General features: G+C 43.0%; 1 protein-coding gene across 2 annotated transcripts in view; it reads left to right on the forward strand.

Annotated features, from left to right (window-relative positions):
• The window catches only part of DNAJC14 (DnaJ heat shock protein family (Hsp40) member C14), a 451,504-nt gene extending 431,854 nt beyond the window's left edge, over window positions 1-19,650 (forward strand). For both annotated transcript variants that reach the window (XM_044083663.1, XM_044083664.1), the window contains exon 7: window positions 15,705-19,650. In XM_044083663.1, the coding sequence (XP_043939598.1) occupies window positions 15,705-15,930 (226 nt within the window). In that variant the 3' untranslated portion in view covers window positions 15,931-19,650. The remainder of the gene's footprint in view (window positions 1-15,704) is intronic.
• The last annotated feature ends 420 nt before the right edge of the window (window positions 19,651-20,070 follow it).

Genomic DNA, 20,070 nt, shown 5'->3' on the forward strand with positions numbered 1-20,070 from the left:
TCTGTCAGGCCTTCATCCCTAAGAGACACTGCAGCTGTCTGCACGCCCTCAGCATTTATTTAGAAAACCAGCGTCTCATGCTTAGCGCTAGCTGTGGAAGGGCCATCCAGTCAGTCCGTTGAGCCACCCAAAAAGGCCAGAGTTTGTAGGCCTGAATCTGCTGCTGCACCACCTCCACCTGACGTCCATCCTGTGGCTGACTGCCTGGAGGAACGTTTGGAGTCCGCCAAAATGGGTATAGTGGGTACCATGCAGGAGGCTGCAGAACCTAGAGTGGAAGGCACTTCCATGGAGGTTTCGCAGACATCGGCCTCTGATGATGGGGGGGGGGGGGGCTTCTGCTTTTTCCAGCTGCCCAGACAGGCTCTTTCACGGCTTACTGAACCTAGGCCTCCCTTAGACACTACACCTTCTAGGCCTTCTCTGAAAAGAAAACAGAAGTCCAAGCATGTTTCACCCCAACCAGACTGGCAAACCGCCTCATAGTGTTTTTAATGCATTCATGGCCCTAAGGCCTGCTGTGCCTGTCTTTCCAACAGTTGCCCCTCCAGTTTAGTCCAAGGCCTCAGGTTGAAGACATCCCTCAACCTAAAGCTGAGGATTCCTCTGACTCCTCCTCAGAGTACTTGCTTTCCTGTGTGTCTCAGATGCCTCCTGCCCTTGACTATGCTTCCCAGAGGAGGACTCTGCTGAGACAGACTCTCTGCAGGTGAGGATCTCACTTTTGGTGAGACCATCTGTAAAATGAGAGAATTCTTGAAGTGGGATTCCTCGGAGATGTCAGAGGTCCAAAATATATACTACGAACTCCTGCAAATGGGCACATCTGCTCCTTCTGCTATTCCATCTGTCTTGCCTGCTTTCTTGTATGCTTTCAATGCAGCTTCTGGCAAGCCAGACTCTCTCAACCCCCTACCCTTTGAAGGCCTGACAGGTTCTGTAAGGTCCCTGAGGGGACCAAATTTCTGATCAAATGCCCAATTACAGACCTTGGAACTGGCTCAGTCTCTGCTGATAAGCCTTCGAAAAGTACAGTTTTGTACCTACCATAAATGTAGATGTTTGTATGTATATACTGCTGCAGTCATCACACCTGGAGTTATCCTGCCGTCAGGCGGTCCCACAGTCGGCCTAATCCCAAAGTCTCAGTCCAGTGTCGGTTGTCATTGCTTCTTCCCTGACGTCAGAGCGACAGGGAGATAAGAGGCAGCCAACGCCATTTTCTTCAGTTTTTCTTGCCCCAGATGTCAGGTGCCCCCAACTAGGAAGGCAATACAAATAACTATGCAAAATACCTTAGTAGATAAACAATAGTACCTAGCTGTTAGCAAATACACCATATAGGCATGCATCCATTAGATTGATGTACATGGAGTTATAACTAACGCCCTGGTATGTAGAGGGGATGGTGGGAGGGTAACCTGGACTGCAGCAGTATATACACTCGAACATCTACATTTATGGTGGGTACAAAACTGTACTATGTTCATCGTGTAATACTGCTGCAGTCATCATACTTGGGTTGAATCCCAAAGCTATGGATGGGTGGCTGGTACTAAACTGGGTTAGGTGAAGCTAGGATGCCCTGTAGAACTGCAGTGGCAAAACCAGCTCTTGGTTTTTGAGTATAATGGAAGGTGGTAGTGCTTGGTAAAGGTGTGCACTGAACTCCCAAGTAGCTGCCTCCAGAATGTCCTTGGTTGGGACCCCCCTGAGAAAGGCTGCTGAGGTTGCTGTAGCCCTGGTAGAATGGGACCTAATATTAACAGGCACTGCTTTCCCATGGTGCGAGTAGCAAAAACAGATACAATGTGCTATCCATTTGGAGATGGTCTGTTTTGAAATGGCCTTTCCTTGTGAACCTGCAGCATAGGATACAAAGAGTTGGTCAGTTTTTCTGAAGGTCTTTGTCTTATCCAAATAGTAACGTAGCTGTCTGTGAATGTCCAAAGAGTGAAGGAGTCTTTCTCCTTTATTCTGGGGGTTTAGATAAAAGGTGGGTAAATGAATGGTCTGATTCAAAGCCACACTGAATACTACCTTTGGCATAAAGGGTTGGGTTAGTTCGTAAAGAGACTCTGTCCTGATGGAAAATGATGAAAGGTTCCATTGCCATAAGTGCCTGTAGTTCTGAGACCCTGCGTGCTGAGGTGATAGCCAGCAATAGAGCTGTTTTCCATGACAAGTATTGTAGTTCTGCTGAGAAGGCTGGTTCGAAAGGAGGCAGTGTTAATTTTTCTAAAACGAAGTTGAGGTCCCAAGCTGGCGTTGGGGGTTTTCGGGGGGGTCTTATATTCTTAGCCCCTCTGAGAAACTGCCTTAGTAAAGGGTGTGAGAATATGGGAGGATCCGTATTATATTGAGCTGAAATGGCTGAAGCATGGATCTTAATGGATGAGAAAGAAAGGCCTTTGTGTAACATCTCAGTTAAGTATTGCAGTATTTGAGGAATGTTTGGTATCCAAGGATTTTGGCCTTTAGCCTGGTTCCATGCACAAAATCTTTTCCATTTGGCTGAGTAAGTTTTTCTGGTGCTGGGCCTCCTGGCCTCCAAAATGACATTCAGGACGTCCTTTGAGAGAAGTGTTGATTGATAATTCAAGGTATTCTCCATGCAGCTAAATTTAAAATCCTGAGCTGACTGTGAAGGATCTGAGAATTTTGCTGAGTCAACAGAAGTGGGAATTGAGGTAAGATCCATGGAGGGTTGTGAGTCAAGGTCCTTAGTATTGGGTACCAGTGGTGATCTGGCCAGTCCGGAGCAATGAGGATCATTTGAGGTCTCTCTGATCTGACTTTCAGTAATACCTTGGTCAAGAGAGGTAGTGGTGGGAAGGCATAGACTGTCAATGCTGTCCAGCTGAATGATAGGGATTCCACTTTCCAGGCTAGGGAATGATAAGTCCTGGTGCAAAATTTCTGTAGTTGGCAATTGTTGGGGGAGGCAAATAGTTCTATGTCTGGGCGTCCCCACCTTTGAGTTATCATTGAAAATACTTGTGGGTGTAGTCTCCACTCGTGAGGATCTGCCAAATTTCTGCTTAATTCGTCTGCCAATATGTTTTCCTTTCCTGGCAGGAATTGTGCTTGCACTTGTACTTGGAAAGTCAATGCTGTGTTCCACAAGGTCATTGCCTGTCTGCATAAAGGGTAGGAGTGTGTTCCTCCCTGTTTATGTACCACATAACTGTGGTGTTGTCTGTCCTTAGTAGTTGTCCTGGATGCAAGAGGTCCTTGAAGGCTGTCAGTGCATTTTGCACAGCTAGCATCTCCTTTTGGTTGATGTGTAGATGTATTTGTTTTGCGGACCATTTGCCCTGTATGCACTGTCCTGCCATGTGTGCTCCCCAGGCATAGTCTGAATAATCTGTTGTCATAGTTTGGTTTGCTGGAGGTAAGACAAAAGGAAGACCCTTGTTTATTTGACATGCTTGAGCCCACCATAGGAACTCTTTTTAAAGGCAGGGAATGAGAGGTATACTTGTTTCGAGGCTGTGCCTGTGTTGAGTCCATACACTTTTCAGGTACCATTGTAATTTCCTCGTATGCAGCTTTGCATGTGGAATTAGTTGAATGCAGGATGCCATGAACCCCAATGCCTGCAGGAGTTTCCTTGCAGTGAGCTGGGTAAAAGTTGCCATCTTTTTGAAGTATTGAGTCAGTTGTTTTTGTTTGTCTGGCGTGAGATGAGCTATCTGGGCCGTTGTATTTAAACTGGCACCCAGGAATATTATGTCTTGTGAGGGTATTAGCTTTGACGACTTTTTGTTTACTGGGTACCCTAGGCAACTTAGCAGCTTTGTTACAAATGCCAGATGCTGTAATAGAATGGCCTTACTGTTCGCTTGGATCAGGCAGTCGTCCAGATATGGATAAATTTGTATTCCTCGTCTGCAGTATGCAATTACTGATGCCAGGCATTTCGTAAATACTCTGGGCGCAGTATATAAGCCAAAGGGCAATGCAGAGAATTGATAATGCGTTGTACCTGCCAAAAATCTGAGGTATCTTCTGCAATCTTGTCTGATAGGGACATGCAGGTATGCCTCTTTGAGGTCCAACGTTACCAGCCAAGACTCCTTGCCCAGCATGGGAAGAAGCTGCTGTAGTGTGAGCATTTTGAATTTGGGTACCTCCAGGTAAGTGTTTAGAATTGAGAGGTCTAAAATGGGTCTCCAGGCTTTGTCCTTTCTTGGTACTAGAAATAGTCGAGTAAAAACCTTGACCTTGCTCCTTTGTAGATACCTTTTGAATTGCTTTCATATCCATGAGAGCTGAAATTTGCGTTTGTGCCTCTGCCCATTGGTTTTGTAGGCAGATTTGATTTGGGATGCCTCTCATCCGTGGTAGTGTGTGAAAATGAAATCTGTAGCCTCGGGTAATAATATCCAGAACCCATTTGTCCTTCGTTATGATGCGCCAATTTTGTGGAAATAGAGCCAGTTTTCCTCCCAAAGGTTCTGCCAGGGCAGTTTTGCTTGGCAGGCGAAGAGGGAAGTCATTGTGTTTGTTTCATGAAGGGTTGAGGTCTTTCGTCTCCACCTCTTTGAGTTGTTGTGTGCCATTGTCTAGGCCTGAAAGGATCTTGTGACTGGCCTCTGCCCCTTGGGCGTCTGTACCTATCCCTTTGGGGTCTGTCTGATGCAGGAAAGGACCAGTTTTTTGATGGCCAGTTTCTGCTGAAACGAGGAGATTGTACCTGTAAAAAATCTTTAACTGTCTGCATAGATTTTACCTTTTCTTCCATTTTCTTTAAAACTTCCTCTGCTTTGACACCAAATAACACATCTTTCTGCAATGGAGCCTCTAATAACTTTGCTTTGACATGTTCTGGTAAGGCTTGCTCTTCTAGCCAAGCATGTCTACGTATTACAGATCCTGTGACAGCTGCTCTACATGAGGCTTCCAATGAATCAAAACCACACTGTAAGGTATGCTTTCCCACCTGTTCTGCTGCATGCAGCAAATCCTGCATCTCTTTGAAATCAGGTTGATCTGTCTGAGGGATCATTTTCTGCTTTAACTGTGTAATCAAGTACTGCTGATATTTTAGCATGTGGAATTGGCAGTTTAAGGCCCTCATGGCCAAAGTGGCAGACGTATACACTTTCTTCCCCCATCTTTCTAATGCTCTGGAATCTCTTTCAGAAGGTAGTGGATTCTTAGCAGTAGAGGCCTTAACCCCTTTGGGACCCTGGGAAATGGTTTTGGGGTCTGCAACAGGGCTTTTATATAGAAACTTATGAGAATCAGGAACTTGGTAGTATCTGTCTGGTTTAGCTGGTGCAGGAGGTAAGGAATCTGGGTTTAGACTAGATTCGGTGTAAACATCATCCAAAATGTCTAAAACTGGAGGAATTGCAAGGGGTCTATACTGTGGGAGAAGAAGAAACTCAGAGTCTTTTCTTAGAGTCAGAGTAATCTTGGCCTTCCCAGTGGAAGTGTTCCCTCATGGTGTGTAAAGTTTCCCCAAAAGAGTAGTGTTCAGGGGGGGAGACGGAATGGACTCTTCAGCATCTGAGTCTTCATAAGGAGGGAAGGAATAATCCTGGTCCTCAGAGTTAGCTGAGGAAATGGATGCTTGGTCAGAGGAAGGATAATCTTCTTCCAGTCTAGGCCTTTTATCAGAAGGGGGTTGTGAACCCCTGATAAGAGTAATTAAATCCTCAGCATCTGTTTTTTAGGCATAGGGACCTGTGGGGGGGATTGTGGACCCGGTTTCCTAACTTTTAAGGGGGCTTTAAGTTTAGCATAAGACTTAAGAGATAGTTGTCGGTTTGAAGACGCCTTCAGAAACCGAAGGCCTGTCCAAAATCTCCGGATCACCGTCAGGGTTGGCGTTCGAGGGGAGAGTTGGATCCAGCTCCTGAGGCCCAGCTGATTCGGTCTGGGAGGCCGTCAGAATTTCTAAATCTGCGGTATTCAGGGGCTGCGTAGGCGCCTCGCTGAAAACTGGAGAACCAGCGGCAGGCCTTGCTGAGGCCTCGGTATCTGGTCTTGGCCTTGGTTGCCTGTCCTTATCCTTGCGTTTTTTAATCATTGCTGAAGTCGGTTGCTCCAACGACATGCTATAATTAAATTTTCTGCCAAAATAATGTCAGGCGAAATCTGCCCGATGCTTGATTGTACGTTTGTTGAACCTAGCACAAAACCGACAACCAGAGATGTCGTGGTCTGGGCCTAGGCAAGGAATACAATAAGAATGAAAACCCTTATGAGGTATTTGCTTCCCACAAGAAATGCAATTATTAACTTTGTCTGACATCAGTCTGAGGCAAGAAAAGTTTCCCCAACAGGGTACTTAGCTTTAGAGAAGACTTCGGGCTGAAATTCGATTCGAAAATGTCAGGAGCTAGCCGACCGGCACTTGCGAACTGCTTCTGCTTCGGACACCGCGCGGCAAGAAAGACTGAAGAAAATGGCGTCTGCTGCCTCTCTTATCCCCCTGTCGCTCTGACGTCAGGGAAGAAGCGACGACAACCGACGCCGGACCAAGACTTTGGGACCACCTGACGGCAGGATAACCCCAGGTGTGATGACTGCAGCAGTATTACACGATGAACATCTGCTTCCTTCCACATCTGTCCTGCCCATAGACAAGGACAGCAAGTCCATGGAGCGTATTGGCAAAAAAGTATATACTTCTGCTTATTTGGCCTTCAGGGCAATGAATTACCAGACATGTATGTCAAGGGTAAGCCCTAGCTCTCTGGCCCAGACACAAAGCTCTTATTAGACGTCCCTGATTCTCCGTCTAAAGCACAAATTTCTAGCCTCCTTTACCTGTCTTCCCAGGTCACTAGACATTCAGTTAGATGCAGTTGTGATACTGCAGAAGCTTTTGCCAGATCTGCTCCATCTGCTTCAGTCCTGAGAAGATATTCTTGGCTAAGATTACAGCCTTTGCCCGAAGACATTAGGGCCAAACCTCTGGACACACCCCTGGATAACTGCCCTTTTTGGCACAAAAGTGGCTGAGTTATTCAAAACTCTTAAATGGGGAAGGAGCTACAGGATTTAAAGCACTTGTTTGCATCTCCTATACCCAAATTTCAAAGGCACTACCCCTTCAAAACCCAGTTCATCAGAAAACGCACTGCTCCATCCCCACCTTCCAGCGGCAGAAAGAGCACGAGGAAGCAATAGACTCCTTACAGACCTGCTTAGACCCCTGCCCAGAAACCTCAGTTTAAGGACAGGGCAGATAGTCTGTGACTACCTGCCTCTCCTGCCCAATTCCCTGGATTTCATTCCCCTGTCCCTAAGGCTCTCACTGTTTTCCAGTTTAGAAGTGTTACCTCAGACAGATGGGTCTTGTCCGTTATAGAAAAGGGTTATTTTATGACCTGGATCACCCCACCCTCCTTGAGCGACATCCTAGAGCAACCGAAGAACAGCTCCCTCTTTTCCAGCCAGTCATAGTCTGCTTGTTCAAGGGACAATACAACCCATCCCCATGACAGAAAAGGGAAGGGGATTTTACTCAAGACTTAGTCCCAAGGGAGGATGGACCGTGGAGACCAATCCTAGATCTCTCCCACCTCAGTATTTTCCTACAGGTAGCCACCTTTCATATGCTTACCCTCCGGAGAAACTTTCCTTTGCTAATGCCTCAGGGATTCATTGCTACCTTGGACATAAAGGATGCCTACCTACACATCCCCCATAAGGACCCAAATACAGGAGATTTGTTTTTCGCTGCGTTCCTCACTTTCAGTTCTCTACTTTGCCCTTTGGACTGTGCATCACCAAGGGTATTCACCAAGTGCTTGGCTCCAGTGGTTGTCTACTGCAGGACCCAACAAATTCAAATCTTCCCATACATGGACAACCTCCTTATTCAGGCAGAATGTTTCAGGTCCCTACAATGCCAGTTACAAACAGTTATCAGTCCTGCAAGCATTGGGATTCAACATCAATTACCCCAAGTCCAAGCTAAATCCCTCACAAGACCAAGTTTTCTTGGGGTGCAAAATAAGGATGGGTGTCATGAGGGCATTCTTCCACCTCAAAAGGTGGAAACCCTAAAGCAGTACCTGCTCTATGTCATCCACACCACTACCTTGACAGCCAGACAACACCTTAGACTGCTGGGCCATATGGCTTCCACTACCCATTGTTGCCATTGACAAGACTCCACATGAAAATTATAGTGGTACTATAGGTCTATCTGGACACGACACTCACACCCCCTGGAGTATGACCTTCATTTTCTTCCATGCTTCAGGAAAGAGATCCTTTGGTGGTTGCACCAAGTGACACTCAACCCAGGGCTTCCCTTACAGCCTCCCCCCCCCCAGTTCGGGAGATGTACACAGATGCCTCAGATCTGGGTTGGGGAGCTGCCGTGGGCAACCTTGGAGTACAGGGTACTAGGTCAGACTCCTTCAGACAGGAGCATATCAATATCAGGGACATGAGAGCAATCTTATTTGCTCTGAAAGCCATCACTATGCTCTAAAGCAGGGTCCCCTAAAATTGTTCAGACAACAATACAGTTCTATGGTATTGTGAACAAGCAGGGGGGAACAGAATCTTACTTGCTGAGCAGACGCACTCCAAGTCTGGGAGCTGGTGACCCAGCAGTTTGTCTGCAGGCAGTATATATATATCTCCAGCCGAAAACACTCCGGCAGACACTTAACCAGGTCCATGTCATAATTACACAAATGGATGCTTCACAGGGATGTGTCACTGGACGTAGTCCACAAGTGGGGTACACCACAGATCTGTTTGCCTCCCCTCTGAACAGACAGCTTCCATTATTTTGCACCAGGCTACCCAGTCCCCTGGCAAGGGCAACAGATGCCTTTTCAGTCTCATGGAAGGAGATATTTCTCTATGCATTCCCCCTCCCCCTTCCAACTTATTGAAAATGTTCTAAAAATCCAACAAGACAAACCAAAAAATCTTGTTGGTGACTCCCTTTTGGTCAAGTCAGCATTGGTTCGCCCTCTTTCTGCATTTAGCCAGGGGTAATCATTACAAGTTACCTCAGAGAGTGGACCTTCTCACAGGACAAGAGATCCCTAATCTATCCCCACCTAGAGTCTCTGAACCTTACTCTGGGGATGATAGAATTTTGATCCCTTACAGACACCTTTACATAGAGGACGTGCTTCAAGTCCTGCAGGAGGCCAGGAAACCTAATACCAGGAGGTCTTATAAGTGGAAAAGATTCTCTATGTGGTGTCTACAAAGACAGCTGGACCCTTTTCAAGGTGAAGTTCCCTCAGTACTGTTGTAGCTGTGTTAACTCTTGTATACAGGGTTGGCATATTCATAAGGCTCCAATAAAGGCTGTCCCTCCTAATGATAGTAACTGCCTAAGGACCAAAATACGATGATTGACAGTGTAGTAGTGCAATAAGGAATCCATAGGAAAATGTAAAACATATTTTAATAACACAATTCCAACATAAAATACACTGCATTAACAATGTTAACAGTGCAGTCGACTCCAAAAGATCTAACTTAATGATTAAGCGCTTTCATCTCCCAAACGGAGACTTCATCAGAATCACCCCTACAGATCGCAGTCCGTATTGAATAACAGGAAGGAAAACAATGAAACAAAATAATAAAATAAAAAATATATAATGTTCATATTATAAAGTTTCTTTGGGGTGATAGAAGTCTGCAGGATTTTTTGTATATGTACTTGTAGTTAAGATTAATATTACAACATTTATGAATATTGTACATAACACACACAATTTCATTGAAAAGTTCTTTTTTATGTATATTTTGTATGGGTTTACTGACATCAGATATACACAAATTTTTTATATATTATATTTTTTGCTGTCAAGCGTTAGTAATGAATGTTTAGTGAGGTATTTGTTATAGTTTATGTTCATAGCTTCCTATAGATTCTAGAGCTTGAGCATTTGCCAATAATTGAAGGGTTAATTTTCTGACCCATTAAGAGGAAGCCAATAGGATATGGTTACCTGTTGTTTAATACGGAGTGTGATTTGTAACGATGATTCTCATGGTCTCTGGGAGATGAAAGTGCTTAATCACTAAGCTAGATCTTTTGGTGTCGACTGCACTATTAAAATTGTTAATGCAGTGTATTTTATGTCGGAATTGTGTTATTAAAATCTGTTACATTTTCCTATTGGATTCCTTACTGCACTACTACACCCTGTGGATTATCGTATTTTTGTCCTTTGGCAGTTATCGTTAGGAGGGACAGCCTTTATTGGAGCCTTGCTATTGAATTTTGGTTCTTGGTCTTAGTGTGTTCGTTTTTTGTTTTTTTTTTTTGTTCAGGGTTGGCATATTCCTCTGTTAATACCCACCTTGCTGCAATTTTGGTTTGTATGCTTCTTGACCCCCCTTTAGCATCTCGTCTACCTGAAAAGTTATTCTTAAAGGGATTACTGCATCTCAGGTCTTCCAGGAAGCTGGTTCCACCCCCGTGGGACTTGAATTATGTTTCAGAGAAGCTCAGGTTTGCTCCCTTTGAATCAGCATCTAAAGCTTCTCTGAAACAGTGTACTTGGAAAACTACTCCTGGGAGCCCTGACATCAGCCATTAGTGTCATAGCTACAGGCCATCATGCCAATACCTCCTTTTCTCACTTTCCACAAGGATAGGGTGACCCTTAGGACCATTTCCTCCTTCATGCCCAAACTAGTCAATGAGCTATCCTTAAACAAAGGTATTCACCTGCCCACTTTCTTCCCACATCCACAGAATGACAGTCAGAGTCTTGCATTCCCTGGATGTTCACAGACAGCTTAGATTTTACCTTGACAAGAGACCAAGTCAATTAGGAAATCAGACCAATTGTTTGTCTCCTTTCATCCCAAGGCTCTGGGGAAAGCAGTGACAAAACCGTCTGTCTCTGCCTGGATTTCTGTGGCCATTGCCTTCTGCTACATGTACCATGGAAAACATCTAAAATCCAAAATTAAGGCTCGCTCTACTAGGGCTATGGCTTCACCTGGAGCCTTCTTCAAGGGACTGGACACTGCTTCCATTCTAGAGGTAGCTACATGGACCTCTGTCTGTATCATTACCAAACATTATACATTGGATCTAATTTCCAGATCTACAGTGGGATTTGCCAAGACAGTCCATGTCTTTCTAGGAAACCATTCCAAGCCTCCTCCCTCTTCCCTTTGAACTTTGGCACTCACCCAAGGGTGTGGAATACTGCAACATCAGAATAGGACATAGAATAGTTGTGTAAAATGTTACCATAATCATAGATATCCTTCTCTTCCATGTTACAGTATTCCTTACCTCCCTCCCTCCTCCCCTTCTTTCAATAAACTGTCCCTTCTTGGATGACACAGGACTTGTACAGCTATCCTGGGACTGGGGTCTCGACTGGAGCATTCAGTTCTGTGGAAAGGTACATGCAGACATCACTTTTATGGCCTATGCTCCATCAGCCAACATCCATCATTCCACATACCTAGCAGCGACTAGAATCTTTTGTATCCTGGCCCAGACGTTCAGGTAGTAAGCAGAGAATAACCCAAGGGTTTGGAATACTGAAACATGGAAGAGAAGGACATGTATGGTTATGGTAAGATTTTACACAACTATTCTTTATTAGTGAAAATTTTAATTATCAAACTTAAATTTCTTAATTTTGTGTTTTTGAAGCCCATCATTCTTTGATTGTTTTCTTTAATCACCAATTTCACTTAAAAGCTGCACCGTTCTGTTTGCCTTATGTCTTGTAATTATTTCAGTAGCATTGCATTCAGTGAGCATATTTAAGTACATTATACCTGTTGCAAGATTTTTCTTCACTCCTCTAGAATCCCTTTTACTATGCTTATCCCTGCTGCAAAACTGTGATCCTCACTCACCAGGCCATAGCTACAGTGTCCTAAAACTAACATTTATGATGCTGAGACTATCATCCCTAGTGATAACCTTAGGCCTAGTATCTCTGATCCTGTACCTTTTCAGGCCAGTACTTATGTCAGAACAGCATCTGTAAAATGCATCTATCTACCTAGCAGTATCCAGCCGTGATGCATTACTTAGGATTGTACATGTAGGCTGTGTTTCTGGTACCAGTAATTGCAAATTACCTGCTGTCAGTGCCCATAAAGAGTGTCTCCAGAGTTATCTGTGGCCTACATCAGGCCAGATCTAATGACTTTGGCAACAAGTCATTATGCATTTCAGCAGGCACTGTCCATGTAGCCAGTGTTGGTGCACCAGATGCTTGCATCCAGAGGACAACTTCTACCAGTGGTGACAGCTCTTCAAAACCCAGAGAAGTACAACTGCAAACAAGGTCCTATTGAACCTATAGCACCCATGCCACTGGGTTATTGAAAGAACCAGCTGCAAATATCTGTCTCATGAAGCCATTAAGAGCCTGTTTTAATCTGAATCTGCATAAACCTTTCCCAACAGACCATGGGAGGTTTCCAGAATATAGCTATATTGATTCAGCTCTGGAATCTCCTGTAATGGACTTTGAGTAGAAGGTAAGAGTATGGCTTAAAGGATCACCATAGATTACCCCAGTTTTAGTGAGTTTCTTTACCTGATACAGGAGCCAGGGAGGAAGGCCTGCAAACCGTACTCTGTCACCTCAAAGGAAGTTGCATTAAGCCTGAAGGTATGCCCACCATACTTGTAAGGTAGGTTCATTAAGTGGCTTTTTTTTCTTTTTGGAGACTACATGTGCCTACTCTGTGAAAGCCAGTGGTGCACTGCAGTGAGGTTTTTCACTTTCCCCACTGTTGTATGACCATGGAAATGGTTTGTGCTAGAGGTTATGTGGGTGCTGGTGGACTTAGCCTCCCAACACAAAATTTTTTTTTGTGGGTTTAAGCATTTTTCAGTTATGCTTCTTGGTATAGAAAAAAATATTTTTAATTCTTTTTCGGATTACTTAACTAAACATAGGGTCAGGACTTCTGAGATGGCTGCACATTGAGTAACCGCTTAATTTCAACTCTCCCATTGTGAAAACAGAAACGCAGAAAAGAGAGAGAGAAAATTCATATTTTGGGGTAAATTTCAGTAACTGGCTAGGTAGTGCACTGCCTGGATGCCAGCACAAAATAAATTCAGAGAACCTGAAAGAAAATCTGTCACAAAAGGTATGGAAAAAAAATACTGAATGGGAAAATTCTGCAGCTGTTCATCAGAAAGCAGTGCAGGCTTCAGCTTTGGTGCAAGACATCATGACTTGGGGGAAAAATAAGTCAAATGTACTCAGAGCTGATTAAAATAAGCAAAGCACTGATGGAGTATATAATCTCAACAAAAGGCTGGAAAAATGGAAGCTTTAAACAGGTATTCAGATGAGGTGATAAAACTGCAAAAATCAGAGGTTGAAATGAAGAAAAGGCGGTCTGAATGGAAGACTGCTCATGAAGAGACATTTGAAAAAATAATAGAATTAGAGGGCAGAGCACATAGGGAAAACCTGAGATTTTCTGCTGTACCAGAGATGCTAGAAGGAACAGACTCCACTAATTTTATGAAAACACAAATAATCAACTGGACTGGTATTCCAATGCAGGAGTTTTTTAATTGAAAGGGCACATTGTTTGTGTTCCAAACTTGTCCATGAGAAAGGAACTTGGACCTTTAATAGTAAAGATACAATCCTACCAGCAGAAGGATGAAATACTAAAAGGATAGGTCATTGCATTCATTTCTGCTACTCACGGCATGGCAAATCAGTGCCCAAGGGCATTAGGCCACATTCTACCAGAGCAGCAGCCACTTCAGCAGCCTCCCTCAGAGGAGTACCAACCAAAGACATCTTAGAGGCTGCAACTTGGAGTTCAGTGCACACTTTTACAAAGCACTACCACTTACCTCTCTATTCTAAATCCAGAGCAGGCTTTGTCACTGCAGTTCTGCAGGGCCTCATAGCCTCTCCTAATCCTATTTAGCCCAGCCACCCATCCTCAGCTTTGGGATTCAACCCAAGAGTAATGACTGCAACAGTGAAACACGATGAACATAGTACAGTTGTGTACCTACCATAAATGTAGATGTTCAAGTGTATTCACTGTTGCAGTCCAGGTTACCCTCCCACCATCCCCCTTTCATTTGCTGGGTCCTATCTGTACTTCTCTATTCTGTACAACCTATGTGGTGTATTTGCTTGTAGATGAAGGAAATGTTTACCTTAGTGCATGCATGGTTTTTGGCATAATCTATTTGGGGGCACCTGACATCTGGGGCAAGAAAAACTGAAGAAAATGGCGACTGCATCTTTTATACCCCTGGCGCAGAGACGTCAGGGAAGAAGGCGACAGCAACCGACGCCAGACCAAGACTTTGGAATTCAGGCCGACTGCGGGTAGCCTGCCAGCAGGATAACCCAAGAGTAATGACTGCAACAGTGAATACACTCTAACGTCTACATTTATGGTAGCTACACAACTGTACTTTGTAGTTGAGGCCTTTCTTTAATCCCACTATGCGGGAGTTTACCTGTATTCAGTCAAAAACTAGGTAGGCATGATCTCATGTGCCACAGAAGAACTAGAAGCCTTCAAGAAAGGAAGCATAATGGGATGAGTTGAGACTGCTAGTAGCCTGCAAATTTCTGATGCTGAGTGATCCTAATACCTGCAGTACTTGGTTCTTGTTACTAAAGATGAGTAATCATCTTCTTGTGGGTTTATTTTAAATAAACTGATGTCATTTCTTTGCTCAATGTGTTTTGAGTATCTAGTCCCCGATCTGATTTAAAGTAAAAAAGCAGTGTGTGAAGATCTTTCTTCCCCTATGTGGGTAAAGAGAACTCTCTGATGGTCTGCCTTTTAGCACCTGTGTGTATGCCCCCACAAACAAAATTGCAGTACCAGCATGGGAAAGTTGAAGTTGTGTACTATCCATATCTGCACTGAGCTACTACTACAGGCATAATTTGTTTTACCTTGGTTTTACTTAGCTTTGCAAGTGTTTGATTGGATGGAGTTTGTCTGCCTAACTAAACTTTGACACTTTATTGTGTGATAATTGTTTAAACAAGGAAACAGTGAAGACTTGAAATTCAAATGTCTTTGCAGGGGACTTGTCCCCTGCACCTTCTAATGCTTGAGTCCTAGACCTCTGTGCCTTGGAAGAAAGGGAATTCTTTCAGGGTATGGCATGCAAACAAGTCGCACATCATTGTATGTTTGATCAATATTCCAGGGTAACAGTGTTATTCTTGTTTGTTTAGATGAAGGGATTGCCCAGCAGGTTACAGAGTTGAGCAGTGATCTTGCTAACTTGTCCAGACAGTGATTTTTAATATAACAGCTTTTACTTGAATGGGTCGTGATCCAAGAAATTAATTTGTCCTCTTTCTCCAAAGTCCTACCTGCGTCCAAGCTTTTCTTCTCGGTGTGCCTTCTTGAATTTAAGTCAGAGCCCAAAGAAAATAGGGTAGTTGTGCTGTTCCATTTGATAAAGAGGAAGTCAGGCTATCTAAGGCATTTTTTTTTTTCAAAATAGATGTTTAGTTATTTTGCTAGTTCTGCTTGCTGAAATGTGTTAAATCAGTCTGGTAAGTATGGCAGTTGCTAGAATGTATGTAGCTGTTTATATTGAAGATAGTTTTGAAAATGCTTCAAGTCCCTTTAGCACTCTTGATTTTTTTAATGGAATTTTATTTAGCAAAATGTGGGCTGTTTTAACTGTTTACACACACATTTCTTGGAAGGTTATAGTAAGGATTAGAATAAAATATTAGCTGTTTGTTTTCCAGGACCTTTTCTGGTGGAGGGCCTGCTTCCCCTGGGGAGCTCCAGGACCTTTTTAACCGAATATTTCAAGGAACTCCTGGACAAGTTCCTAATGGTGGCCTTTTCAATCCTTCACCTCCATGTAGTAGTGCAGCAAACAGTGCAAATCAGCCTAAACCAGAAAGCAGTCAGAAGGCAGACTCCAAAATGAAGAAACGTAAGAAAGTACGGCGTCCGTTCCAGCGATGATTAAAGGGGAAAAAAAGACTTGAAATCTTAGCCTGAAACAGCAAAACCCAACAGGATTCCATTTAAAATGGCAATGTTTGATTAGTTGACTGACTATTTTGTGATTGCAGTTTTAAGTCATTTTGCATTCCTCATGATTTGGGTGAACTTACTTGCATTTTCCTGGTCTGGTTACTTCTGCCCCATGTTTTGTTTTGCTGTGCTTCTTAGCTACAGTGTTTTCCTTCAGGTCTGGAGCTGGTCTCCTTTGAGTTTACTGTTGATGGCAAGACATTTCTCATTGCTAATGGGCTGTTCTGTAAAGTCCGTTCCATATCCTGGCCTGCCCCATCAAGTGCTTATGGAGTGTTTTTAATTGATAAAGCTAACAGAATCTGATAATCTATGGCTATAGTATGGGCGATAATTGGTTCAAATTTGCTTTTGTGCTTCCAGCTTCTCAGTAATTGACTAGCCTTGTAGGGCATGTAAAGATGAGTTATCCAGACTAGTGCTTGCCACTGCCAGATATGAGGGAACTGGTTTGTGTAGTTTGGCTGTGTAACATATTCCCATCAGAGGGTCACAGAACTGTTATTTCTGGTCTGTTTTGATTTGGAGTAGATTTTATTACCAGTATGTTATCTGACTCGTGTGTCTCATAATTTGTTAAAGTAGATGTTTACTTAACTTGTACCCACCCATTCTTGCTATCTCCAAATGATTGAAGATTGCTATAGCTTGATTCTCACCCTACCAGCCATTATACCGTTGTCTGCCTGCAGACAGGTGTGGGGAGGAGTGCTCAACATGGTCATTCTCACATGAATGTTCTGTTAACCAAGGAGACTATCCACCCTGAAAACTCTTCAGGTTTTCAAGTGCCACTGTTTTGGTGTACATGTGTACTGCTTGGCTGGCATTCTTCCTAACTTGTTTGTATGTTGCTTCCTCTTTAAGTGCGAGATTATCAGGAGACACCAACATACTAGTCCAGAGTTTCAAACAGATGAATCCAGTTAGTGTTAGTCATAAGCATTGTTTGTTTTACCATGTCCTATTATAGGTGGTACTCTATTTTTGACCTTGGGGGAGTATTCATTGAAGATCCTGTTGATGGCCAGTGTGCATCACTGTTGAGAAGGTATGGCAGCACAGTATTGATTCACTTATAGTGCAAATAGATGTCATACAATCAGTGCACCACCTGTGGATGAGATTTTTTTAATATTATTGCTAAGTACAATAAACAGGTTCTAACTACTGAATAGCCTTCTATAAGTAAATAAATTCTGATTATTAATATTATAGGATATGATAGAATTACGTTTTTCAGTTTGAGTATTTTCTTTTTGTGTTGCATTTTGAAGCCAAGATACATGTTGTATTGGTAAAATTATGAATCCTTCCACCCCACACCCCCACCCCCAATTATAAAACTTATTTGGGAGCTGATAATTCAGCTTGGAATGAGATTCCATTACAGCAGTGTTATGCTTAAGAAACTGTCCCATGCAGTGTGTCTCAGTGGTATTCTGCAGCAGCAAGGTATTACTGTTCATGTCAGTCTGCCGAAATGGGTTGTGATGTCTGGACCACAATGGTGAAGAACTGTATGGGGGAAAGAAGGATCAAGCCAAGCATTTGGTCTATAACTTCCCAGACGTTTTGGAAAAGGTCATCTTTGTGCATTAACACAAATGGTGTAAAATATTACGAACACAAATAGTTAATGAATAAGGCTGTATTCCGATTCTCCCCCCCCCCTTTTCCTCAGACACTTTCTTGTGACAAGCTTCTAACCTCCACCACACTATATAGCACCCCCACCCATTTTCCCATTGTGCTGATGACATTGAGTGGTGAGATGAGGCTATCACTGGCAGACAGTAAAAAGAGGGATATTTATTGTCCCCTTGGAAAAGGCTGTACATGCGCTACCTTTAGTGACATAGTGCAGTGCTTCCTCTTGCATGCATATTAAAATACTTAAGCCCGGTATGATCTTGCAGATCTCTGCAGTTTGCTGAGCCCCTCGCCTTCACAGGGGCCAAAAATACAGCGAATGATCCTACTGCATCTCCTAAGGATGTGAGCTGAACAATTGGCTGCTTTCTCTGATGTACTCCTTGGCTTGTCATCTATCATCAGGCCTGTTAATCTAACCCAAGTTGCTGGCAGCATAGACATCCTGCCAGTGTGCCAGTAGACTTGTCATACAGTTATTTACTGCCAGCTTTACTGTATTTGTCAGAGACTACTAAGCTGTGATGTGAATTTATCAAGGAAGACTAGAGAAAGATTGGTTAACATCAAATCATAACTAAATATTCCTGCTCTGAGAGTACAGTCTATGCAATTTAATTTTCTAAAATAAATTCATGTGCATCTCTACACACACGTGCATACATGTTAAGGAAAACATCCTTTTGCCAGGTTGGGGTTGTCTTAGTGTTGTTATGCAGATTCTCAGTAATCTAGATGTCTGTACACTTTTACTTCACCCATATCTCTCAAATGTGCCTCATTACGAGGAACGTACCTCATCTGGGGTCTTAAAGTTCATGTTCCTTGAAGTTCCACATTGAAAGGATCTGTAATACATTCAGTGTTAGGAATTTTTTTTAAAGTGAAATCCATGGTAAATAGAAATCATATTAATTCATTAAAAGATCTTCTGTACAAGTAAAACTAGCATATTTTAACCATCCTTATGACCTTCCCACCTGAAGTTCTTGGTAAGTCATTAGTCCGTGTTCCACATTTTGCCCATTTGTTTCAAATTATGAGGGATAGTGTTCCCCATTTTGGAGATGGAAGGTTGAGAGCTCTGACTTCACCAGAATCCTCCTGTAGCATCTGTAGATGGCCTGTACCAGTAGATGATTTGTTGGATAGCTATATTTGAGGATTCAGAACGCATCTGCACCAGTTCCTTTGTCCATTAATTCACTGCTACCCTCAGCCCCCCCGGTCTCTCACGTTTGGTATATCCCAAAATCTGAGCAAGTCTTTCTGGTCTGGGGACAGGTAGTAGTTTTTGATATGGAACTAGAAAGCCAGTTGTTCCCACTTTTACTATCTTTGTTGTCTGTGGAAGTTATATTGGTTGTTGAAAGTATCCATGGTTAAGGAGGTAAGTCATCAGAACTGTTTCACATCCCAGATGTCAGCTCAGGAAGATTTCACTATAGCAAGCAATTTCCAGAAGTGTAGTTGTTACTAGCTTTTCTAACAGTTAGTGACGTACCTGTGGCTAAGGTGTCTTAGCTCTACCTGTTACCTAGCCATTTTGTATTCTGCTTGATACTTTACACCTGTTTGGGACTTTGTTAGTCTAGGATTCTTAACAGCCTGATGTGAAAAGTGGTTGTCCAGAAACAAGGAACGCTGCACTGGTCTGTACCTCACAAAGCTTGCCTCTATGCAGTGGGCAGCTTCTGAGTTAGGACTAATATTTCTGATATTTGTAATTAATTGATAAATACTTTTTAGCTTACCGCATTTACTTCTCACAGCAGTTCAAAACTGCCTTAAATGAAAGTTCTGTACATAAATAAGAAAAAAGGGGAAGGCCATGATAGACTTATTTTACACAACTGCTGCCTCCTTTTGCACTTGTTCATTTTCAGTAAATCCAGGCTTGATGTATTTTATAAGCATTCACACTAAAGATTTTAGAGAGTCTGTATTAGTTTCTTACCCTTCTTGATAAATAAAGGCTGCTCTTTATATAAGTTAGAATTTGACTGCTTATTTGCATAAAGTGACAGCAATGATTTTGTGACTTCCTCAGCTTTGTAGCACTTGAGTGCATATAATTTTGCATTTTTGAGAAACAGTATGCTCTTACAGAAATCTGCACCTCCAAAACAAAGTAGGCCCCCTTAGTCTTGGGAGTATAGCATTGCTGCTATGTAGGGGATTTGTGACTTAATTTTATTGTCGAGTCACGTATGTATATTCATCTGTCTGTGACTAGAATACTTACAGTAAAAGATTGAGGATTACAGCTTTATGAAATTTATTACGTATTTGCACTTGTTTTAGAAGTAGTGTTCTAACTGTAAGCTGTAGGGGAGGCAAAGAAACATCCTTTGCATTATTTACAGTCTCCCCCCGAGCCTTTCATTTGGAGGAGCATACTTGTAACTTAGAAGT

The sequence above is a fragment of the Protopterus annectens genome, chromosome 9.part0, assembly GCF_019279795.1.
Source record: "Protopterus annectens isolate FY-2018-M chromosome 9.part0, PAN1.0, whole genome shotgun sequence".
NCBI lineage: Eukaryota > Metazoa > Chordata > Ceratodontiformes > Protopteridae > Protopterus > Protopterus annectens.